At 43.5% G+C, this 25,455-nt stretch overlaps 1 protein-coding gene across 1 annotated transcript in view; it reads right to left on the bottom strand.

Moving 5' to 3' along the window:
- The window catches only part of cpt1a2b (carnitine palmitoyltransferase 1A2b), a 29,047-nt gene extending 5,540 nt beyond the window's left edge, over positions 1–23,507 (bottom strand). Inside the window, exons 1-14 of the mRNA XM_028412883.1 lie at positions 23,365–23,507; positions 17,700–17,842; positions 17,014–17,153; positions 15,432–15,609; positions 15,218–15,319; positions 14,998–15,135; positions 14,609–14,686; positions 14,379–14,486; positions 14,128–14,215; positions 13,126–13,321; positions 8,787–8,975; positions 8,117–8,222; positions 5,988–6,104; positions 1,422–1,586 (exon numbers count right to left, since the gene is read on the bottom strand). Coding sequence (XP_028268684.1) covers positions 1,422–1,586; positions 5,988–6,104; positions 8,117–8,222; positions 8,787–8,975; positions 13,126–13,321; positions 14,128–14,215; positions 14,379–14,486; positions 14,609–14,686; positions 14,998–15,135; positions 15,218–15,319; positions 15,432–15,609; positions 17,014–17,153; positions 17,700–17,840 — 1,746 coding nt within the window. The 5' untranslated portion in view covers positions 17,841–17,842; positions 23,365–23,507. The remainder of the gene's footprint in view (positions 1–1,421; positions 1,587–5,987; positions 6,105–8,116; positions 8,223–8,786; positions 8,976–13,125; positions 13,322–14,127; positions 14,216–14,378; positions 14,487–14,608; positions 14,687–14,997; positions 15,136–15,217; positions 15,320–15,431; positions 15,610–17,013; positions 17,154–17,699; positions 17,843–23,364) is intronic.
- Positions 23,508–25,455: the final 1,948 nt, after the last annotated feature.

The following is a 25,455-nucleotide window of genomic DNA, read 5'->3' as shown; positions in this document are numbered from 1 at the left end:
TGTATTGCCCCGAGGCAATGTACGTGCATTGCTACGAACATGAGTTAACTCTTCACATGCAGAGCTCTCTCTGAAGCCACAGAGTTCTCCAACATGCTGGAAAGTCTTCATTTTTTCTTCGGTCTCTCAGTCTCTCTCTCTAAGTTTGTTGACACTCAAAAGAAGTTGGCGTTAAAGCCGAGGGAACCTGTAACTTCTCCTCAGAGTATTTGCTGATGTGTTTCCACACTCTCCTGTCTGTAACAGCAGGTTTCCACCAAGCGGCAACCTTCGGGGCTCAAAGTGGAAGCCCATGCGGAAGTGTCAAAACTTGTAATTCACGCTGCAACTCCTGGGGGCTGGCTCCAAAAGCGAGTAATTTCCCATAGACTCCCATTGTTAAAATGGCCGATTTCACAGCAGAAAAAAAACATGTTTACAGCCTGGTACAAAAAACCACTCTGGTCTCAGATGATAGGTTCTCTTCTAGCGTCAATTGTACGGGGGGTGAATTTTTTTACAACTCACTCGTTTCAATTGTATTCGGACTTAAAATTACGCCTAATTATGGGCGTTGCCGCTTGAGTGACAGACAGTTGACGTATCACAGCGTGAGTTTCCTGCTTCCACGATCGCCCGCCCCCTAAACCCCGCTCGTGCCCCCCCTCTTTGTCCATATTCGGAGTTTTAGTTGACGTGACGCTGCCAACATGGCGGCGGTCATCAACGTCCTGGAACCTCCCACTGAGACTCAAAACGGCTCTTCAGAAACAAACGGGTGACGTCACGGAAGCCCTGTCCATAGTTTTTACTGTCAATGGTTTCCACAGAAGGAGACCATTGATGTTTCACAACAACTCAGAATAGAACTGTAGTGTCCCTGTCTGGACAGAATGAGCTCCGAACCTGAAAAAAGGCATTTTTCTGGTGTGAATCAGTGGAATTCGTGCACACAGTCCAACCTCAGACCTCTTCTTGTCTGAACCTGAACAGACTGCAGAGGAAGTGAAGCCAAAAAACAAGAGTGCGGCTGGTGCAGGACATGCTGACGCTTCTGTTTGGGCCTCTGAGCCCCCCTGCCTAAAGAAATCAAAGTAAAACAGTAGCTGTTTAACCAGGCTTTGTCTTTGTCCTGCCAGCCTGTTGTAGGCGTTATATTTGCTGATGAACACTCCCCCACAACCTATCAGCGTAATGCATAGACTGTGTGTTTGTGAAAGAGAGCATGTCCGTGTGTGTGTGTTTGTCGTGAGCACGCATGTGTAGGAAGAGCATACGTGTGTGTTCACTGCGGCCATGCTAGCACAGCGTGCCGCCACCAGCAGGAACACAAAACGACCGCTACATGCTAATAGCAACACGTTTTTTTGCGTTCAACCTTACATGAGAATCGAAGTCATTTAAAAACTGAATTGTGCACGGGGGTGAATCTGCAGGCCTACCCTGAAGTACGCCAGCTGTAAGCTGATCTGTATGAAGGCGTCTGGGCTGATCCGGCACTTCTTGATCCGTCCTTTTCCAAACTCCTGGAAGGGGAAGACATGACAGTCCACGTCGTCGGCCACCGCCTGAGCTACAGCCAACGAACTGCAGACCTGAGCCTGAACCTGGCAGACACAGAAAGAAAGTAAGACACTTTGAACTTTGATGATAAGAGGGAGTTATGGCACATGGCACAGCAGTGACACGCTGATGGTAACCTCTGGTATTTCATCACGATACCTTCAAAGGTACTATCAGTGCTAATCTGATGGACGCTCACAGTGCAGACACACGAGGACACTCGAGCCTCAGCTTGAGTGTTAATGAGCGTGTGTGTTTTGGAGGGGCTCAAAAAAATAACAAAAAAGAGGAAAAGCTTTAAAACAATATCCATATGCTGATAGGGTCCGTCGCCGGGATGTGTGCGTTTGACCTCTTATCTGTATCCGAACAGCTTCTCAGGAATTTTCACTTCATTTTTTAATCAGGGATTCTTTGAACTTTATCATTCTGGTGATTTGTTTTATCCATAATGTTTCTGTAAAGCGTGTATTTATTTACCGGTACTTGCCCTGAACGCTTTCATTTTGTCAGTTAGCTTTAAGCTAGCACTGCATTTTAGAAGAGAAGGCTTCTCTTGGTTTCTATGCAGGCTGGGGATTTGTATGTCTGGTCCAGGTTTTATTTATTAGAGCTCAAAAGAAAGTCCCTCTCTAGGACAGAGAGCTTTCCACAGTCCATGTCCACAGAGAAGAGAAAGTGGCATTTCCACTCTACAGGTAGAGGGAAGCCGTGTTATTTTATTATTGCGTACTTCCTTGGCGTGACCTCTGAATTTTGATGCAACCACATAAGGGTAAAGGTGCTAAAGTGGAGCTGTATGAGGGACTCATGTACAAGGATTTGTCCACAGGTACAAAGAATGGTGTGAGAGGTCGCCCAGGGAAACTGTGTGGACACAATGAGTCACTTTTAAAAAGCACACTGGTCTGCCACCGAATAGCTTCAGCTAATCTGGGCAATGATTTGCTAGTACACCGTTTTCCCATTGCAAGAAGAAATACTTGCACTAAATGCTTCCTGATGCTTTCAGCTGTCACCTCACAGCCAGCTGCCACACCTCAAACACACCCACCTGTCTGACAAGAGGGTTAAAGCCATCGAGCCAATCAGCAACGTCCATGTTCTGAGGCAACACTGGAGTTTTCCCAATAGGTGTCAAGGAGAGATGGATTTAAAAACCACCATGGATACGCTGCGGATACTAAGACCTATTAGTTCATCTGAGCTCACCGTGACCATGAAGTTCAATGCTACATATTTAGTAACTGGATAACAAGCTATAAACAAGTCGTCACTTACAGGATACAGGAAGATGCTCCGACTGTTATCTGATATACGTCTCCTCAGAGCGAGATAAGAACTGCCCACACCGAAAGCAGCAGAATAGAAAGAACAGGCCAGCCCAGACTTACAGCATCATCCTCATCTACAGCAGCGGCAGCTGTGACATCAATGGGGCTTTTGCCATGAAATCCCACTCACAGTCCAAACAACAGTTCACAGGAAATTTGCTTTCCCTGTTATTACACTGAACTACACTCCTGTTCAGCCCCTATACACATATCGTGTTATAAGCCATCCAGATCCTCCTTTTATCTGTCGGTCATGGGTATTAGAAAATGTCCAGTCAGGTAAATGAATGTAAGGACTGGTATAGACAAGAGGGCATCATTTTGGACACACAGTGTCCCACTGGGATCCAAGGTTTGATCTGATTTGACTTAAACTCAACGAGGCTGCAGACTGTTTAATAGTTAGTGAATGTGCTGAAGTGAATATTTATCTGGGTTTATCATTAACCTTTGTTAATTATTACTGTCTATCACAAGGCCGGCTGCCTCTCTTAGAATGTAACACAGCGTATTTCCCCCTTTACCCTCGGATAACTCCTAGCCCGTTCTTTGCTGGTAAATCTTTTAAAGATGACTAAGACCCGGCCTTGCTGCTGTAGGGTTTTGTTCAGGGAATTCAGATGACTTGCTTCCTGCTCACAAGATTAGCAATTTCAGACACACTGAAGCTTTTCCACAGCTTCGGGCCAGGCCTGTGGTCCAGCTTGTACGGTAAATAAGCGGTCCAAGTTCCAAGTGGCCTATAGCCTAACCACGCATAAAGTATGTTAAACATGTGTAAATGACTCATTCTTGGCAAAAGGGCAAAAGAGCTGTGTGTGTGTGTGTGTGTGTGTGCACACATTAGAATGATGCCAGGCCGTACACCTGAACACCTGAGGTCCGCTCAGACAGTCACTTCATTTAAGTCGCATTTGTTCACTGCAGCGTTCTCCTAATTTGTGACCGCTGTCTGCACTCTACTCATTTAATCATCCTGATTTTATTTGATGTTTTTTGTGATTTTATTCTTTTTATGATTTTAATTTCCTTCTTAATTTAATGTTTTAAAATGTTTTCATTCTGTGATTTCATCTTATGTAAAGCACTCTGGGTTGCCTTGTGTATGAATGAATGGTGCTATATCAATAAAGCTTGCCTTGCACACTGGTTCGTGTGGATGACCAGTGCAATGCACTTCTTTCTGAGTCTAAACCAGCCGTGCACATACCAACAAAGACCAGAAAGAAAACACACATCACAGCAATTTTCAGAACTGACTTTAAGATGCTTTTACTAGTTTAGAGATCTCCGATTTTTTACAAACCCTGCGGACCCCTCAGGCCCTCTGGTACTGGACTATAACTAAAACTTAAAGCCAGTCGTCATTTTATTTCTATGGCCCTCGTCTGTGGAACAGCCCGACCTTCCTTTTACCTTGGCTTTTAGTTAAGTTAGATTTAAGTCTAGCTTATTTATTATTTTATTGCATGGTTTTTATCCAAAAACCTTAGTATAATACTCAGGCTGTTTTTCCACATCTGATCATTGGCACCATCTCTCCTCCTCACTGCCACCACCAACCAACCATATCCTAATATCACCCCTAATTTACGACGGGTCTAAGTCAAAGCACATTTTCTCTCTTTGCAAATAAATCTAAAAATGCATTGTTCAGTCTCTTCTGATCAAACCACTTGTCATGTGTGGGACAGCAGTGCCAGATTAAAACCAGCCGCAGCCCATTTCTTCTTTGCTCTACTGCTTCAGTGATTGTTGTTTGTCCGTGCTGATGTTCTCACTGACAACCCAGAGTGCTTCCCTTGTTTATTTTTTCACTCGATTACCCTCTTCCTTCCCCTTCTGGGCAAGTTTATGTCGTGTACCGTGGGATTTTCACATCCAAAATGTTCTGGATGTGAAAATGTGTTCGAAGAATCCCACATTCGAAGCCCTCGAGGTTCCTCTATGAAAATGTGTAAAACCTGATAGAGGAGGTAAAAATAAACAGCGTTCTTGCTTCCCAAAAAAAGAGGTACTGAAAGTGTCTATGTGAATAAAAAGAATGCTCAAGATCTCAACAGAAGCAGCCAGACAATGCAAAGCCAAGCTATTTGTCTTTTCAGAAAACTGGATGGAGAGGAAGGGATGACACGAGCGAAGAATAATACAATCTGCTACAGAGCTGCCAATCAATGAATTAGATTCGCATGCTGCTTGAATGACAAACAAAACCAGAAAGAGCTAATGAATACTAGTTATTTAGAGGAGATATCTCACCACAAGAATAAATCATTATTATTACATTGACCAACTTGTGGTAATGGGAATAAACATCTATGCAGGGTAACATATTAATCTTAAATTTTGTGCACCCCTGTTTACATGCTGAGCAACACCTCGGTATGGTGCCAACAGCTACACACCTGAAACATTCACAGAGATTACGTTCTACTTTCCATCACGAATCGGGAGAGAAATATTTGTCTTCCTCTTCGGATGTCAGTGTGGGCTCGGCTGTTGTTGCTAAGGAAGTTTGGACCGCTCCACATGAAAGTTTGGAAAAACATGGCTCCTGACACCTGTGCAGCCTCTGACTGGGTACTGACGTTCAGTTAAAGAATGATTATTGGAAGGCTCTTCTTTCTCGTCTCCCAAAAAAGAATCTAAACGGGCTCTAATTAATGTAAAGTGCTTGAAAATCTGTTCTTGTCCTCTCATGTCACATACAAAGCATATTTGTTCCCTCCTATGTTTTAGGTTCTGACAGAGCGCGTTGAGCCACAGATACTGGACTTGCAATGGTGTCCGTATGTTATCTGCACTTCCAAGGATGGCTTTTGATGGCTTTTTGTTTATTCACCCTGTGACTTCCCTTAATAAATGCTCATTAACACTGGAAGAACCTGTTTCAGATGGGTTGTGTGTTTCTCCCATGAATCCTCTAGACCAGGGGTGTCCACAGTTTTTCCGGGGAGGGCCAGATTTGACCATGTGAAAGTGTCTGAGGGCCAAAAGTCCCCAATTGTTGAAAATGTGGAAACTGACGTGTAGCTCTGAGGCTTTCGCTGATTTTGTGTGAGTAACATATGAGCAATAACCGGTATGCACAGATCTTGATGGATGAAATACCTCTGTGGGAATGTCCCAGGCAAGCCTCTGAGGGTACGGAAGTGAACGATCCACTTCGCCTTTACAGTGCCCGTCCTCAGTGTAGCCCAGCTGGAAGGCATCTGTGGCCAGTGTGTACTGGAAAGGGAAAGAGAAAGCAGACATACAACTCTTACAGACCCTGTGTAACTTGAGCTGGGAGTATGGGGGTGTAAATGGTTGTCTGTGTCCTGTGCCAACTCTGATAGTAGCTAGCAGCTGGTCTAGGATGCCCTCTCATGCATCCAACAATAAGCAGGTAAATGTTGTTTGCTTCATCTGCCAGTGGAAGGTAAATAAAAAACAAAAAACAACTACCGTATTTTCCGGACTATAAGTCGCACTTTTTTTTCATCCCTATGCGACTTGTACTCAGGTGCGACTTATATATTAGAATATACAATTAGTTAGCCGTGTGTCCTGACGTCCCATCACAGATACCATGGCAGCTGTTCTGCCCCTCTCCTGATGGTTCTCTTCCACCTCCAGCTTGTCCACGCTTTGCATTTGGAGCATCGGTGACGATCAGCTGAGCCTCAGACCTCACCTGGCAACAAGGAATTCTATTTTCTGATTGGTCGATAGGTGGCTAATTCCAGACGCACAGTAGTCTGCCTTTTACTCATTTACAGGATATTTATAGGAGTTTCTGTGCGGTGAAGCTAATCATTTCTCCACGTGAGGACTTGTTGAAATGTGTGTGTCTTACTCTCAATGCCCTGCAGCTGTAATAAAGGCTGTTCCATGCTCCACGAGAACAGAGAACAGAGAACTCGCTCCACGGGTTGTAAGAAAAAAAAAGGGCACGTCACACACCAGGTTGACAATGCAGTTGTGTTGTAAACTATGAGCACAGTCGTGGTTACCTGGCCTAACGAGCTGATAATGTTCAGGGAAGAGGGCGCACAGCTGACAACAGATAGAAGCTCAGTGCAGCTGACTGCAGCAGACCTCTGGTCTGTGTGAGTTTACCTCTGTGAACGTGTGGATGACTGTCTGCAATAACACATCCTGTCTCCCGGTGTTTAATGTGTGTGAGCCGCTGTAACGCCGATCAATACTGGGATTAGTTTTTAGCGCCACCTTGTGGACAGACTCTCTCCTCTGTGCGCCGTGTTTCTCCTTCCAGCAGCTGTTTGCTGCTGCTCATCTAAACTGTCCATCGCCGCTGTGCTTCCTCCTTCTGTCTGTGTGTTCTGCACCTGAAGAAGCTCTTGGCTTCAACACATTCATCACGCCCACAATAAATTCCGACCAATCACAGCATGGTTGACGCACAGCACTGACAGAAAAAGTTCTGCCCGGGCCATGTGTCCGAGAGCGCTGCACAACGGGCGGTCCGAGAGGAAAATGACGCCATTTTGTGGGCGTAACGTCTGCAGGGGGAGGGAGTTCTCTGTTCTCGTGGAGCACGGATCCAGCTTAATTAATTTAAGAGGAACTCAAGAGGCAGCATTACGCTAAAAACGTAGTGATTTACGCTGGCCCGCTGGTGCGACTAATAGTCCGGTGCGACCTATATAGGTTTTTTTCTTCTTCATTACGCATTTTCTGGCTGGTGCGGAAAATACATTTTTTGTCTGCTGATTGAGGACCTTCTTTTTTAAAATCTCACCAGGAATGCGAGAGTTTCCCTTTGTGGTGAAATTCTAAGAAAATTCTCAGAACTACATTTTTTTCTGAGAATTTCCCCTTACAATTAAGACTAAACCCTAGTAAAGATAAAAGTGATTCATAAAACATCTTAGCGCTTCTAAGATGTCTTGGGGTGAACAACTGATGAGAGCAGAGAGGAGGACTTTTAAGAGGCTTAAGAGTTCCTTAAACTGAGAGGGCAGAGAGGAGCAAGCTTCTCCAAACTATGAAGGGCAGTGAGCTATTAAAACGAGCAGATTAGATAATAATGTTTGTGCACAAACCTTAGATTGCAAGACATACATACAGAGCTCCGTGCTCTGAGAAGGGTCTTAAGTCACTTTTAAGCCAAGAGTCCTTACTAAGATCTTTTAGGCTAAGATAAGGGCTCTCTGAGGGAATTCTGGGAATCTTTATGAATGTGGCCCCAAAACTTTTCTAAATCAACAGACAAGCCTATAACCATGGAAACCTACCTCCCAAAGGTGAGCTACAGTCGGTGCGTCAGCCCAGGAGTGCTCTGCATTCAAGCCGCTCTTCCCGTTCTTGTAGATCACGATGGAGAAGGACTTATCAAACCACCTAAATACAGCAAGAAGAGAGAATGCATCAATGAATCTAAAACAACCGTCAGTCTTTCAGTGGTAGAAGACTAACAAAGAATAATTTGGCACTTTCCAATCAAACGATGTCAGAACTGCTGTCCACTGCCACTGCTGGACCTTCTAGGCTACCATGACTAAAAACAAGGTTTATGACAGTTGTTAAAAATTCAGAACAATTTGTAATTTTCCACAGGCCTGCAGGCCTATAATTCATCTGTGTTAAATAGTTTTTGCATGAAAGTCCTTAACAGACTCTCTAGATGTTTTTAAAATCCTAGTTTGGGGTTTGGCACAAGAGACAGAGTCCTTCGAGCTTTGGTAGATTTTATTTCTTAGCCACACGCACCAAAAATCCTGGTTTACTACGTTGGGATTTGGATCTATAAAATTCTGGGCTGTAGATGTAAAAGGATATACAGCTGCATGCCGTCAGTCCCACGTTGTAGTTGTGGGGCCAGGTTTTTACTGGCTGTCAGATCCACGCCTTTCCAAATTGCGTTTTTCCCACACTCAGTACAAACACCGACACAAGTATCCTCACCTGTCATAACATTTCCCATGGAGGAGAGACTTAGCGTATCGATCCAAGTTCCCTGCCGGGTCATCTCCTCTCATGCCTTGCTCCTCGTCGTCCAAGGTTACAAAGAAGGCTGCCCTCTCAATGGCGTCCAGTGATCGTTTGTTGATGCCGGAACTGAAGTGCTTCTTCCTCATCTCGGACCAAGGGATCCTGGTAGGGGACGACACACACGCACAAACTCTGAGAAAGTTCATGAAAGTGAAAACAGCAGGTGGCTTATCAGGATTACGATGACACAAGATCTATGTAGCAATCCTCAAGGAGCTGTGACAACTGTATCCACTCCACCTTTGATAAGCCTGCACGCTTGAAACGCTCCATTTCCATCGAAAGAAGGTAAAAAAATGCACCAAGATCACGGGTGCAGTACGACAGATTCAGTGTCAGACACTTTCTGGTTACTCTTGTAGCCAAGACTGAAACGTATTTTACAGTTGGTTTTACATGCTTTTGTGCCACTTTTCATGAAAAGCAGATTTGTAATAATGTCAACAACGCACACACAGTTTCTTTTTTTTATATTTAGGTGCCCCATCATACGTCTAAACCAGTGCTTCTTAAATAGTGGGGCGTGAGAGGCCCACCGGTCAGAATGTCCAGTGAAAATAGTCCCTAAATTACGGATGAGGACAGGTCCGCTGCAGCTACAGCCCCGCTCATAGATGCCACAAGTGTGCAACAAGACGTCCTCGCTTCTCTCCGACTAGAGGCTTGAACTTCTCGACAGCATGGATTCCTCATTAGATTTCAGCTAAATCTACCCTGATTGCGCTAAACTGGCCTTGATAGGCTGCGTGGTGTCATCTCCAGTGTGTCTGCAGAACCGCATCAAAACAGCACATATATGCATTTCCACACCGCGCACGTTTTGAGTTAATTCAGCTGCTGTAGCTTAGAATTCACTGCAGGAAAAACACATTTCAGGTAATATAGTTTTTATTGAGGGTATTTAAAAACGCACATAGAACAGACTTTTTTTAAATATCATGCCGGCAGCACGCCGCGTTGTTAAACTGGTATGAGCCAGTCCCGATGTGTTTCTGTGTGAAAAAATGTTTGTCCTCTGGGAGAGCAGGTGCTCCAGCATGTTCAGTCACCCGATATGAGATTGCAGATAAAGCTAAGAGCCTACGTTAAAAGCAAGTCACACAGCTCATGTGACAAGGAGAAACTTCATTGATTTGATTTTTTCTCTCAGGGGAAACAACTAAACGACAATTACTATGAATGCCTGAATTCATCTTCTATGAAAGAAACTCCTGTAAAACTCAGCATTACACTTCCTTTCCAGGTCGGCAAAAGGAGCAGCCTCCGTCTGTTTCGACACCATGTCCTCACATCCCCTCGAGCCTCAGGTAACTGGATGACCGCACAAAGGCAAGTATTGTCCTTTTTTAAAACATGGTTTAAATTACCCAGAATAAAAAAAGTGCAATATTTAGCTCCACAAACTAAGCACACACTTAGTTGCACAAAAAGCCACCAAACACACAGTGACGACCTGTGACCTCCCCTCATACAATCTCATTATGCTTGTGTTGATATAAGGTGTGCCTCCACTTGCCATAGTCTTGTGATTTCTTTTGAATCCATCTGCTCACACAAAAGCTTTATTGGGTAAAGTTAACTTGAAAACCACAAATTGCATCTATTGGGCAACATGTCACCAAGAGGTGAACTACAAAGACTGATGAACCATTTCCTGTAGTAATATGGTCCTTTTGCACTTTCAATTGTTAAACTGGATCCATACTCCAGAGAACAGAGAACTCCCTCCCCCCCGCAGACGTTACTCCCACAAAATGACGTCATTTTTAATCTCGGACCGCCCGTTGTGCAGTGATCTCATGCACAGGGTCCGGGCAGAACTTTTTCTCTCAGTGCTGTGCGTCAACCATGCTGTGATTGGTTGGAATTTTGGGCGTGATGAATGTGTTGAAGCCAAGAGCTTCTTCAGGTGCAGAACACACAGACAGAAGGAGGAAGCACAGCGACGATGGACAGTTTAGATGAGCAGCTGGCAAACAGCTGCTGGAAGGAGAAACACGGTGCACAGAGGAGAGCGTCTGTCCACAAGGTGGCGATAAAAACGAATCCCAGTATTGATCGGCGTTACAGCGGCTCACACACATTAAACACCGGGAGACGGGATGTGTTATTGCAGACAGTCATCCACACGTTCACAGAGGTAAACTCACACAGACCAGAGGTCTGCTACAGTCAGCTGCACTGATCTTCTATCTGTTGTCAGCTGTGCGCCCTCTGCCCTGAACATTATCAGCTCGTTAGGCCAGGTAACCACGACTGTGCTCACAGTTTACAACTGCATTGTCACCCTTTGGTGTGTGACGTGTGCTGCATGGGAGGGCCGTATGAGGAGTTCTGCACACACACGTCTCACGGAGTATGGAACAGCCTTTAAACTCGGAACTTCCTTTGTTACTGTAACCGAGTGAGGGACCTTACTTGGATTAGACGAGGCACAGCAAGACAAGATGTATTTATATAGCACCATTCATACACGGGGCATTTCACAGGGGACATTACATCACAGAATAAAAGCAACATATGAAGACATTAAAACAGAATAGAAACAACATCTGATCCTGGTACACACGGTAAGGCTGTCCCAAACGTTTTGGCTCAGAGGTCACATTCACGTGGAAAAAAGAAAGTGTCATACGGGCCAGCATGGGGTTTACATGCTGCCGACCGGGGGATAGCTTTTTATATTTCCTTTCATTTTGCTTTTTCTGCAGGTAGATCTAAAAACTGAAAAATTGAATGCAAATAAATTATGTTGTGAAATTTAAATCAAAACTTTATTCACCAGAATCAACAAATAACATCTGTGTTGGTTTGCATTACAGTGGTCCCTCGCTATAACGCTTCACTTCTCGCAGTTTTTCCTGATTTCTTTAGTGCAATTTTGCACGTTTTTTTTCTTTTTTTTTTACAGTGCATTGTGTTCTTCGTCCAGGGACCAGTGTCACTCAATCCCCCTTCATGTGTCCTGTACAGTGCAGAATACTGAAAACAGGTTCTGATCTTATTAGACTTATTTTTCTACGAAGGTTTGAACTTTGAGAGTTTAAACCAAGAGAGGGAAGTGTGAAAATGTCCATTCCTGTCCCTTAAAACATTAATAATAACTGTAAGAAATAAAGCTGACTGCTTCACGGATTTCGCCTGTCGCGGGTTATTTTTTGGAACGTAACCCCCACGATTAACGAAGGTCCACTGATGCGAAGGGTGAAGCTGGGCTCTCAGCGGCAGTGAATGGGGCAGGTCAGGATTGAAAACTGAGGTTTTAATGAGCAACATGTCACGCAGGTGGGAGTCACTTAGTCCTCGAGTTTGCTGCCATCTTGTTGTGAAATATTAATTTGCTTTTTTAAACACGTGTATTTCATACTGTGGACAACAGTACTGGTGGGCCACATGTTATTGATTTTATGACAGAGGCATCGGAGCCGGAGTTTGGGCATGTCTGATCTAAGGGGTTTGGATATATTTCTGTTTTTCTCATATATACTGGAATTAGAATGTATTCGAGACCAATGTGTGAGTTGTGTGAGTAACGTGGTCTTAAAGGACAGCTAGTTTTTGCCCGGTTTCTATTTAATTTGGAGCAGACTCAGACTGTCAAAGTGGTGACACTGAGCCAAAGGCCACACTTAAAACAAATTCTTATATAACCAACCTTATACAAACACACACGGAGCTACTTACATAGTTGGTGGCCCACAGAGCTTTAAGTTTTAGGTAGCGCTGGAGCCGGTTTCCCAGGGTGGATTCAAACTGACAGAGGCATCAGAGCCGGACTTTGGGCATGTCTGATCTAAGGGGTCTGGATGCTTCATATAAAACCAATAAGTTTATAATGTATTTTTGTCCAAGACCAGTGATTGCTTTGAAACCCAAAAGTAAAACAGGGTAGAGTTCAGAACTCTAGCAGCAGCATTTTGGGCCAGCTGCCGCTGCCTGAACAGATGTTTGTTAAGACCTATGAGGATGCCATTACAATAACCTAGCCTACTGAAACTGAAAGTGTGAATGTGTTTTTCTGTGTCTTGTTTGGATAGTCATGAAGCCAGGGAAGTACCCTGTATTTTAGTTTGACTGTTTTCTTCTGATTAGGAAAGACGAGTTGAAAATTGCTCAACCTGACGTTTTTTGTTGCTTTGAGTTTTTTATCTGCGTACCTTCGGATCGGAACAGGAAGGGAGAGTCACGGTATGTTATGGCTAGGTTTCCCCTAGACCGGTTGAAAGACCGAAGCAAGCGTGCACGTTCTTACCTGTCTCCAGCCGTGAGTGCTCCCAGCTTCTCCTCTCCTGGAAATGAGGGTGAGGTGTCATCCAGGATCCTCTGGATCTGGTACTCGGTCTCCCTGGGGGATAGCAGCCGGCCTGCCAAATACACCCATAGGCGGAAGTAGCGCCCCCTGTGGTACACTGCCACAAACTCGCTGTCCTGCCAGTGCTGCAGCACATCTGCAGAGAAACGGAAGGAACAGAAGGTTACTCCACTGGCTTAACTCGTCAATATCCAACATCATGTGTGACTTTTCTCCATATTTTTCTAAGTGTTTTTCTATTATTGAATGCTTCAAATTAACTTCAGGGGGGCTGTGTGTAGCACAGTTTGGAGCATTGCAGGTTTCTGCCACTGCTGGCTAAAGTCTGAGTGTGTCCTGTTTAAAGTCGGGTTATATATCATTATATTATCAGAGGTTTGAATGGAATCATTATGTATGTATGAGATGGCCAAAGGTTTATAGTGTCAGACGTGTAATAAAATAAAAAAATGATCGTGTTGATCAAATACAGTGATTTGATCATTTGGTGTTCACCTCTATTTAAAAGCACAGATTAGACAGGCAGGAAACGTCTGAGCTGGGATCAGATAAGGAAGCTGGTAATGGAACTGGACTGTATCTGTCCCTCCTTAATTAGTTTGCCCATCATTTCCTCTTTTCTTTTATATGTATATATATTAAATTTCAATTCAATTTTATTTATATGGCATCTTTTACAATCAAAAGCATCTCTAGGTGCTTTACAGAAACTCAGATCCTGAACCCCTGAGAAAGCAGCGGACTCCCTTTTAACAGGATCTCAGTTTACATGGGAGGACCGCCCTGCTGATAGTCAGCCGGGTCATATCATTAAGATTAGGATTGAGTTGTAGTAGCAGCAGTTTATATAACACAGGATGTCAGGATGTTGCGTGATGGAAAAACCTCAGCTAAGAGATATAATCAAGTCTGTGCAGGTGTGTGTGTGCGTGTGTGTGTTACCAGTCTCGGCTCCTGGGGTGCGTGTTGTGTTAAACATCCTCTCACACTGAGCAGCACACAGAGGGATGTCGGTGCCTGGAACACGACTCTGGCGCGCACACACACACACACACACACACACACACACACATATATATTATTATAAACATTTTAGCGTTCCTCATCTCCTCCTCCACATGAACTCATTCACACTAGTTGTCACTACTGTAACTCCTAGCATGCAAAAAGTGCAGAAAGGTATGTGGGCTCACGGGTTTGAGTTCCTCGCGGTTGACCTTGCGGCGGTACAGCATCAGGGCAGTGATAGTGTTCCCGGCCCTGGCAGCCTGCACGGGGGTCGGCGTCACGTACAGAAAATCCTGAAGGTGTGTACACACAGACACAATTAATATGAATGATTTATGCTTTTGATTACATAAGAGAACAAAAAAGGTTGTTTCTTTTCTTGTTGTAAAACACAGTGTCCACAGAAGCTGCTTACCATCCCATAGTAGTTGCTGTTGACCATTAAAGGACCTCTGCTTCTCAGGTAGATGTACTCCTCCCACCAGTCACTCACCTAGAAGCAAAACAATTATTAAAGTTTTACTTGAAGGGAGAGTTCATGCCAAAATACATTTTTTTTTTCATGGGTTTGGATATATTTCTGTTTTTCTCATATATAATGGAATTAGAATGTATTCGAGACCAACAGGTGGGATGTGTGAGTAACGTGGTCTTAAAGGACAGCTGGTTTTTGCCTGGTTTCTATTTAATTTGGAGCAGACTCAGACTCTGTCAAAGTGTTGATGCCCCACACTGAGCCAAAGGCCACACTTAAAAAAATTCTTATATAACCGACCTTATACAAACACACACGGAGCTACTTACATAGTTGGTGGCCCACAGAGCTTTAAGCTTTAGGTAGCGCTGGAGGCGGTTTCCCAGGGTGGATTCAAACTGATCGGCCAGGTTGGTCATCCGTTTAAATTCTGGATCAGTCAGCAGAGGCCTCACCGACTCCAGGTACTGAGAGACAGTAACAGCAGGCAGTCAGGATAAAGGTCGGTGCTTCTGAACATGTTTTACAGGCGTATTGGTGCGCACTCACCCGGCTGAGTGTGTCTTGGATGGCAGGCACAGGCAGGTGAGGTAGAGACGTTTGGTAACTGTACAGCAACGGCTTGCTGCTTGAAAACAACTTCATCAGAGTCTGAGAAAAACAGAGTGACACATGTTAAAAATATAAGAAATGCCAAAAAAAAACAACGTCAACACAGCAGCCACAGGAGGGAGCTGTGGCACCTAACGGCAGCAAAGCTTACCACCCAGACTTTGGTGGTGTTGGAAACGCGGCCGTGCTGCTCAAACATCCATCTGTGGTAAGAGAGCAGCAGTTTCAGGCAGAACCGGAGAGCGAGGATGAGGGAGAGCCACAGCAGAGTGCTGAAGACCAGCGCCGACACCATGGTCTGTCCCTGGGCACTGAGTGATACATGGAGACTGGACAGAGAGGAGGAGAAAGACAATTTGATGACATAAGGGACACTTTATGAATGTATACAGGTTTTTAAGGGCAAAACACTGGTTAGCAGCGTTTCCTCACAGCAACACAGTTCAAACCTCCACGCTGGCTGGGCCTTTGTGGAGTTTCTTAATTCCTGTTTTTTCTCCCACATCCAGGCACGTCCGGTTAAGTGTAATATCAGATATGGCTGGGAACCAAACCACCACACATGTAATGTAGAGACACTGTGGGGGGTCTCACACATACTCAGAGGTGGAGGAAGCACTGCAGCTTGGTACTTAAGTAAAAGTAAAAATACCCAGCAAAATATATACTCAAGTAAAAGTGGAAGTGCTGCATCAACAATCCTACTTAAGTAAAAGTCTTAAGGACTTTTAAATGTACTTAAAGTATTCAAAGTAAAAGTACTCACACACTGAATATATATGATTGATTTCTATTGCAAAGGATGTGAACAGGTTAAAATAATCAAAGTAAAATGGAGCATGTGTAGTTAATGTACATGTTCAGAAGCAGCTGTGGACAGGTCTGTGTGTCATGAGGCAGGCTGTGGGCATCAAGTGAACAGAGAGGCTGCTGATAACAAACAGGCATTCAGCATGTTTACTGTGTCAGTGTTCCTGCTGTAGATTCATGTGATGATTCATGTTCATCAGACATTAATGGATGGACCTGTGTTAGCAGACAGCAGCTAACTAGTTAGCTCACTGAGCCAGAGCGCCGGCATCATGACTGAGGCTCATTATAGAAACACAGCTGCAGCGTGACACCACCTCCATGCAGAGTCTGACCTCTCATCAGTCCAGCACTGTGTTCATCACATGGAACAAGGAACTACAGACACTGGAGACATGTAGTGGAGGAGAAAGTCCAGGTGACAGCTGCAGCATGGAGTCAGAGTATGCACTATTATTTTTACTTAAGTATAAATACATAAAAAATAACTTAAGTACATTAACAAAGTACAAATACTTAGTTACTTTCCACCACTGCACATACTCAATGCACCATGACAGGATGAAAGTACAACAGCAACATCTACTGGGCTGATGAGGGAAGTTCTACATCTTCCATGTGTCACAGCACAGAGTGAGGTGGAATATCACCACAGTGAATCAACACTAACGCAACAATTACTGCATTGGTAGAGAAGTAGGAGAGAGGTCAAACAGGCGCCACACCCACTCTGCTTCATGCTGACTCATAACCTTTATATGCTAAAAATGTACTACAACAGGGCGTTACTTGCAGCTGAAGGCTCTACACCTCACTTTTAGGAAAATTAATCAATGTCTTAAAGAATTAGCGATCACTACTGCAGAGGAAGAGCTCGTGATACGACAGATGGTATGAGTTACCATGAGTTTTTGAGCTAATACCTTAGAGGCAGGTGCTGCTTTATCTTGGCGATGAGCCCCATGCTGGGATCCGACTGCATGTACATGGTGGCCAGGATTCCAATGGCAACAAAAAGCCAGGAGGAAGGGCTGGCGGGGTACACTCCCTTAATCAAACTGTTCTGTTACCACACAAGAAGAAAACAAATACAACAAAGACGCGTGGTTACTTCCAAGTAGAAACAGGCGTTTGTCTTTACTTATGTGCATGGACCAGTACAACAAGGAGGGTTCATGAGGAGAACAATTACACACAGTGCTGATGGACACATGAACATCTGGTGTCTTTGTCGTCCCAGCAGGGCTAACCTGCATGTCAGTACGTGTCAGGAAAGATTCCTAACCTACACAAATGGGACCTGTAATAAGCTCCTTCTGCTTCACTGTACTCACATAACTGGTCTTTACTGTTAAGCCACACTGTCATCCCCATATTTTAGAAGAGAACGCAACTTAAGGGAGTAACAACTTCTACCAAACGCACCAAATGTATATAAACACGTTTAGATTCTACTTGTGTTGAGCTTGAAAGAATTATAGTTATATATAGTTTTGTATCAGAACCTCCTGGGTAAATGTTTGCATTTGGTACAGACCTCAACACATTATTATTATTGTGTTTTAAGGACAACAACAATGCGTAAACACCCCCCTCTAACCATCCTCACCCTCATGCGGCTGACTCGTTTCTTCCAAGACCGCACCCCGGACAGGTAGATCTGGTTCAGCGCCTGGTAGGACAGCTGCAGGTCGATACCCTCTGGTGTTATGGTGAACTGGAACGCCACTGCCTGGTGGGCCTCTGCCATTGCTACAGAACCACAAAAAGAAACATTACATCATCAATGTTTTTTTATTTTTATGGCTGGCTGGACATTTGTCCTGTTATAGATGTTATAATAAAATGACATCCGCAGTGCGTAACAAGTGTGTTTTATGAGGCAGTGAGCAGCTCAATGTGCTACACTGTGCGACAACACTTGAGTAATTAAATGTGTCAGTGGAATGTTGTTGATTCACCCAATGCTTCTGCAGCAACACCGTGTAAACGCTGCTCCTAGCACAGCACTCAGCAGCAGTCTGACCAAACCACAGCCATCCAGCTTGTTTAATAAAAAGCCTTGATATTATTATAACTGTAGTTGGTCAACAGTTTCCTACAGGATAACTTAGCATTCCACTTGGCACCCATCCTCTGCAGGCAACTTTTAGTGTCTTTCTAATATCATGCATTATTTAATACTTATGGACATCTAAGAAGAATGCATGTTGCTTTGCAGTCGCAGCTGCTGCTGTAACAGAGACTCAAGAAAGGACTTAGAGAGAATAATTAACAAGGTGCATGAGAAGAGTAAGAATAAGATAAGAAAAGAGTTCAAAAACGTTATATCTGTGGATGCTCTCATTCATCCAGGTCACAGTCATCTCCAGGAGGTTAAATCGAGGAAACTGGACTCAAGGATCGGTTTCACCCCCATTCAAATCCTAATGACGGGTCATCAACTAGTCCTGCACAGGGCCCAGTTTCTGGTCATTAACTGACCATTAAACAACAAGAGGGATCTTAGTCATGTGAGCTCCTGCAAGATCCACTAACAGAGGTCCTGAAGCACATAAAAACACATATTCCCCACCAGAACAGTAGCAGAACTGAAGAAGCCACTCGGGGGAGCGGCGAAACGTCTTGAAAAAACAATCCTCGAGTCCAGTTGCCTCGATTTAAACTCTTAGAAAAGTTCCAAAATGTTTCCTCTTTGGGGGTAAATAAAGTGATTCTGATTCTGATGTGCAAAGATGCTCAAAAGGTGTGTTGATGAAGATTCTCAGTCATCCAGGTCATCATACGTAGAGAAGATTGAAGCAAGGCGTCTGGACTTGTAGAGTTTTCTTGAAGACGTTTCGCTGCTCATCCAAGCATGAAGCATCAGTTCTGAACTGATGCTTGAAGACGTTTCGAAACGTCTTCTAGAAAACTCTACAAGTCCAGACGCCTTGCTTCAATCTTCTCTATGCTCAAAAGGTGTTTACAGAATTTGACACAAGATTAAAAACAATGTTCATCGAAAATTTTTAGACTGTGGCTGAGCCCCGGACACCCAGGGAGGAGTTGTACCAGGGGCCCGAAAGCATTTCCGAGTCTGTTGGTCAGAGACAGCAGCCCGGGGCTGTAAAAACACATCAGAGCGTCTGGTGGACTTCAGTCAATGATTTACTACATAAAGTCTGGTGAATATTCATCTGTCAGCGTCTTGTACATCATCACATGTTTTAACAGTTAATTTTAAACTCTGTTCGCTCCTCTCCTCCTGTTTAACGCTGGCACAGAATGCCGTGTCATGTGACCACCAAACTCTCAACAGCAAACATTTATACCAAACTTAAGGCCATTACTTCAAGCGGCTCCTCTTGCAAAGAGACTAACATTTTCCTACAGCGGCCCAGAACAGACAGAGTGGTTCTCTTTAAATGCAGAACATGTTAGACACGATGTTAAGGTTGGTTTAATGCTACACAGATGTAACCTGGCTGTCCTTTAATTACCCAAAAAATAAAGCTCATTTGGAGATGTGCTCATCATGAAGACATTCAGCTTGTTCTATAGCTCACATTTAGTGACATAACATAACATAATGAAGCCACACAGGCCTGTTGTAGAGAGAATACATGACTAAACGAAGAGAAAGAACAACAAACACTCCGCAAGCTGCTACTCTCCCTAAAGCGAAACTCAGCACAGGTTAGTGGGTGATTAAAAAGCCGGATGTTGTTAGCAAGGCATTTATGCCCTCATTGAACCTATGAAGGATGTAATAAGAGAGGCCAGCACTTCCCCTGCCACTCAACAGCAAGCCAAGCTTTACTTAGAGTGGCGTCATAGTCTCTGCAGGACCTTTAGCGACCTTATTTTAAGGTCACACCAGCCTGGCAGAAGGAATTAAACCCCACTCGGTGTTTTTTTTACTTTTTCAGATCTCAATTTCTAATCAGGGTTTTGCATGTTTGAGCTGGAATATTCAGGGTATTATTCAGCCTTCAGGTGCTGACTGACAGGGCATCGACAAACACAAAGAAATGTCACAAAAACTGGAACTCTTCTGTGTAAACACAGCTTTAGGAAACATTAGGTCATCGCCGCGCTGCTCAGTTTAACTTGGATGGAAACTGTTAGGCACAGAACACTCCAACAAGTATTTGGCAATTGATGGCCTGTGACTGTGTGTGTGTGAGAGAGAGAGAGAGCTGGTAAAATCCAGAGTAATGCTGTTACAGCTGTCACAGATAAACAAGGCTTCTGGTCCATTCTGGATGATGACATGACAGCAGTGACAGCCAAACAATTGACACAAAGTAGGTCAACATATAATCTTTGTGAGGTTGTAAGCCAGTGTGTGTGTGTGTCATCAATTCCCCTTCTTTCTTGGTGCAGCCAGGCAGCTGATTGCTGCATACTTCTCACTTCCCTCAGCTCTTTCTCTGTTAGTGTGTATTAGATTGTGGGAGGAACAGTGTTGACAACAGTTTATTCAGTCTTCAATGCTTTTTGCTACGGATGCACAGAATCTGTAATGTCTCACAAATTATTGAAATCTCTCTAAAACCAAAAAGCTTACTAACTATTTAACACTGGTCCAAACTCTCACCAGTTCTTTGACAAACTCCTCAAGGAGTATCTGGTAAGTAGGACATATAGAGTCTCAGAGTATAAAAAGGCTACAACACATTCATAAACAGCTGTCTGTTACTGTTCAATCAGATACTGACCTGCCAGCTCTTTTATCAAGTTGGTGAAAAGGACGAACAAGAGCTAAAGCGGGACTCCCACGGGAGTTAAAGCACAAGTTCTTTGTTTACAAAAGTAGTACTGTGATTTGTTACACATTAAGGTATCGTGGTCACGGTTACAAAAAGTTGTTACATAAGGAAAAGAATAGGTTACCTGTTGATTTGACACATTTAAGACAGAAGCCGCGGGCCATATAAAGTCTGACGGCCTTTATACGCTACGACGCACCGGAGTGACGCCTTTTGTCATCCAGTCTCTTTGGCAGCGAGAGGGAGAGAGAGAGAAAGAGAGGAAAACAAACCAGCATGCAAATGTAATTTATCGCGGCCAAAAAACGTATCGAGCCCATTTAATTTATCGTGCAATTAATTGATTTATTGTTTATCGCGACAGGCCTAGTCAAACCCCTACACTACAGGACACAGAGCCACCCTGCACAGAAGGCGTTAACTTTGAGAGCCCTAATAAATATATATCCGAGTCCTGATCGGGAGGTAACATCCGATTCCGATCGAGTCTGAAATCATGTAATCGGGCCCAATTTCCGATCACCTGATCGGATCGAGACATCCCTAGAAAAGAAATATGGAAAGTCCATAATTGGAAGCTTTTATGTCATTGTTTTTATTTTTAGTTTGATCGCCGTTGTTAGGCAACAATCAAACTAGTTGTTATTCTTCTGTATGTTTTTTGGAGCAGCGCATCTTCAGCATACATTGGCCGATTTCAGCCATTCAACTGTCAAAATGTTCATCTCACAGAGGACATTCTGTTTTTTTCAAAACATTATAATGTTTCAAATAGTAAGCAATTTCGGTGTCATTTTTTTAACATGTGAGTCTATGAGAGAGCCCTTCAACGAGGGTCATCTGCCAAATGTTTCTCCTCCTACAAATTTTAGTCTTGAAACGCTCATTAGATGCTGCTCTATCAGACTTGTATTCAGAATTTTCTAATTACGAATCGTTTCCGCATGCCAGGCTCTCAAAGATGGAGTGGTTTTTGAGGTCTCCTCTGCTGTTACCATGGTGACAGGCTGACACACAGAGGCGTACAAAGCTCTGAATTCCGATCAATCCTTCACATCAGCGTTCAAAGCCATGCTTCAGCTGCAGCAATCAAACATTTTCTTCAGGAAATGCTTTACTAGTTATAAATGTGATGCATTTTTATCATAATAAAGGTCTGAAGAAGAGATTTTCCATCTGATTTGTAAACCAAAGTAAAACTAAACAAATGATGATGACATCTAATGACCCGCATGAAGTGACAAATTGGCTTGTGACCAAAGTAAATATATTGATTAATGTGGAGGTTAAAAAACATTTACAGAGCTGAATCAAAGATTTTAACTTGAGAGAACTTAACAAAATGACATCAATTTAATGCGAAGTAAAAGCGTAGTAGTAAATAAAAGTAAAACAAGTGGTGTGTGTGGTCTGAAAACTAACATTTTCACTTTAGAATGGTTTCAACAAGGTCATAAACTTGAGATTTTGAGGAAAGTTAATCCACGTATCATTTTTTCTAGTGTAGTGGTGATATTTTGGCATTAAATATAAATAAAATTGAATTAATTTGTTATGATGGTGTTGCCAAATCATATATTTAACTGCCGGACATCACACAGACGCCAGCTTCCTTCTTTCTAATGTCATTGAGCCATATTTCCTCTTTGTTAAGTCTAAGTGTTAAAACATTACTTATCTTAGAAAACATGACACAAAAAACACTTGAGATCAAAGGTAGAATTTAGGAACGGCCCACAGTGGGTTCACAGGTGAAGCTGGTTTAACCTGCAGGAGCAGAAAGAGCGAAAGCCACGCACAGCCGTGCGCGTTCACGACGGTGGCGGGAAGAGACGCGCGAATTCACACACACACAAAGTGCACATATATTAGCATATTAATGATGCAACATGGCGGCTGGTGTTTATGTGTAAAAAAACAGGTTTAACAGTGTGAACACCCAACACTGTAGCTAACACTGCTAATGAAACATTATCTTAAAAATATGTAATATATCAGTATGAGCCGCCATGTTTGATTTATCACACGTCTTGTGACGTGTTCTTTTAATGTGAGCCTACGTGTATATGTGTGTAAATATAGAAGCCGCGTCTGTTTACACCGTGCTGCAACAAGTCAGACATATTTTAGCCTAAACCGAGCTTAAAAACAACGACGACGACTAACTCTCAGGCTAGGACTTGTTTTAAGGAAATAGTTTCAGCCTTGCTTGCTCTCCATCACATCATCTTCCTCATCACCACCACCACCATCATCATCATCATCATGTCGCCGAGTCGGGTGGATTCAAACCTAGCTACACAAACACATATGTACTGCTGGTTTGTGTATGTGCAGCGTGTTAGCACACGTGTAGTGTAGTTAACGTCGCCACTGTTTACTCCACAGCGGTCCATCCACGCTCAGAAACACCTCCCACACCCCCACGCCACGCACTAAGGAAAAGTCAAAACACCGGAGAACACCAAAGTGCGGAACAACGAAAGGTCAGAGTCGGTTAAAAAACGGATAAAGCTGTACCTGAAGTGTCCTCGGATGATCTCCGTCGGCAAGAATGTGGATACGGGAGCGTTTGTTTGCACCCTCCCTCCTCCGGCCGGGCTGGGTGGAAGCCAGAAATGACTGCCGGGAGCGGAGAGCTGCGTCCGGACAGAGCGCTCACTCCGCCTCAAAAACAGGGGATGACGTATTGTTGGACGCCAACCCGGAAGTTGACAAAATCTTAGAAAAAAAACAATGATTTCAGAAAGTAAGCAAACACATGTGTACATGGTCCTATAGTATTTATGATACTTTATTTATAACATTATAAGAAGTAGAAAGTAAAACTAACAATCTTTATAGTGTTATTTACCTTTAAGAGGAATTCATAATTTTAATAATTTTCCTACATATTTAAAATGTGCTTTAAATTGTTGGTTGATGACATTTATTGTTTAAAAAATCAGAACAGAAGAACTGTACTTCACAAATGTGAATAGCTTGTACTGTGCATTCTTTACTACACAGCACCTTCATTAGTCATTGTAGTCTGTTGCATGGTTGTGTGTGTGTCATCTCCACCATTCGTACTATTTTATTGTATGGAATAACATAATAAAAAAAACAACAATGAAAATAATAATAATAAAAGCTGCATTGGATAAGTTGGGGGACAATTTTGGGTAAAGTTTAGTGACTTTTTAAGCATGTTTAGGGTCAAAATTGCATGACATGGGAGAATCATCATAACATCATAACAAATCTTGCATTTCAATAGGGCTCTCGCACGTTTTGTAATAATGTTCTGCACTGAGCCCTCCCACCCAGGTGCTGCACCTGCATGTTATTGTGAATGATGAGCTTTCTTTTTTAAGCTGTTTTAAGTGTTGTGTTACATATAAAGAGACCACAGGCTTCCACATGTATTTCCATTGTTGTTTATTGGTCAGTATTTCTCACAGGCAATAATAATCATTGTCATAATAGTGCACTTTTCCTTTTTTTGTAATTATACTACAGACATTTCTCTTTGTCATCACCATTAATCGCGTGAGCTGTTTTTTTTCCGACCCACCCTCCCTCCCTCCCCTACCCACCTCCTCCTCCTCCTCCTTCCATGATTTTTATTTTTTGACATCACAAATTTCTCTGGATTTAAAAAAATCTTGTTTTTTTTCCTGCTGTGCGGAGTGGAGGGCTCAGGATGATGGTGGTGGTGGTGGAGGAGCAGGGCTGGGATGGGCTGCATGGGTGGTAGATGGGATATTATAGTCATACATTTCTATCTGCAGAAGGAGAATGAGCAATAATGATGAGAGGACGAGTGGTACGGTGGCTACAGTGTTGATAAAACATAGTAAAGGCTACATAGATATAGATGGCATACAATGGAGACAGAGACAGACACACAGCGTATACTAAAGTATACAAACCTGTGCTGAAGTATAGAGTGTATAAAATGTATACAAGGGTTTGATTATATGAGGGGATGAGATATGTGCATGGGGGGTGAGGATGGGTGTGGACATACAAAGAGGAAGAATGGGGCGGGGGGGGGGTGTAGAAAATGGTAAGTGAATAGGTGGATAAGAAAGAATGAGGGAGGGGTGAGGGAGGGGTGAGGTTTGTTTCAATAGAAGAGTTTCAAGCGTCCTGTTGAGTCTTTCAATGGGTTTCAATGAGGGCTTTGAAATCTGGAGTAACCTGTTTGTAACTAGTTTGTCTTTCTTTCTGAAAGTGGGTGTTCAGTGAACCGAGCTCTGACGGGGTGTTTGGATTTAGATCTACGTGGTCTACATGTGTAATTTTAAACCTGACCTCTGACCTTTCAGATGTGTGTGCACCTCACTGCTGGGTTCTCTAAGACCCTGTTCACACTGGGGAAATCAATCCGGCTAGAGCGGGATTCGGGCCGTATCTGGATATATCTGGATAGTTTTTTAGATAGTTGGTTTTCAGTCCACCTCTCGGAGGTGGATCTAGCCGGATCGGTTTACATCTGGCTCAGGTCTGAACGCAAATGCGGCTAGTGAATCCCGCTAGCGACGTGATACTTCCGGTTCACGGGGACAGTGTCCGGGTCGTGTACAAAAGCCGTATGTAAACAACCGTGGAACTGCGACAGCTTTG

Source organism: Parambassis ranga, chromosome 8 (genome assembly GCF_900634625.1).
Source record: "Parambassis ranga chromosome 8, fParRan2.1, whole genome shotgun sequence".
NCBI lineage: Eukaryota > Metazoa > Chordata > Actinopteri > Ambassidae > Parambassis > Parambassis ranga.
Note: the sequence above shows the minus strand (reverse complement) of the source record. Positions and strands in the feature narration are given on the sequence as shown.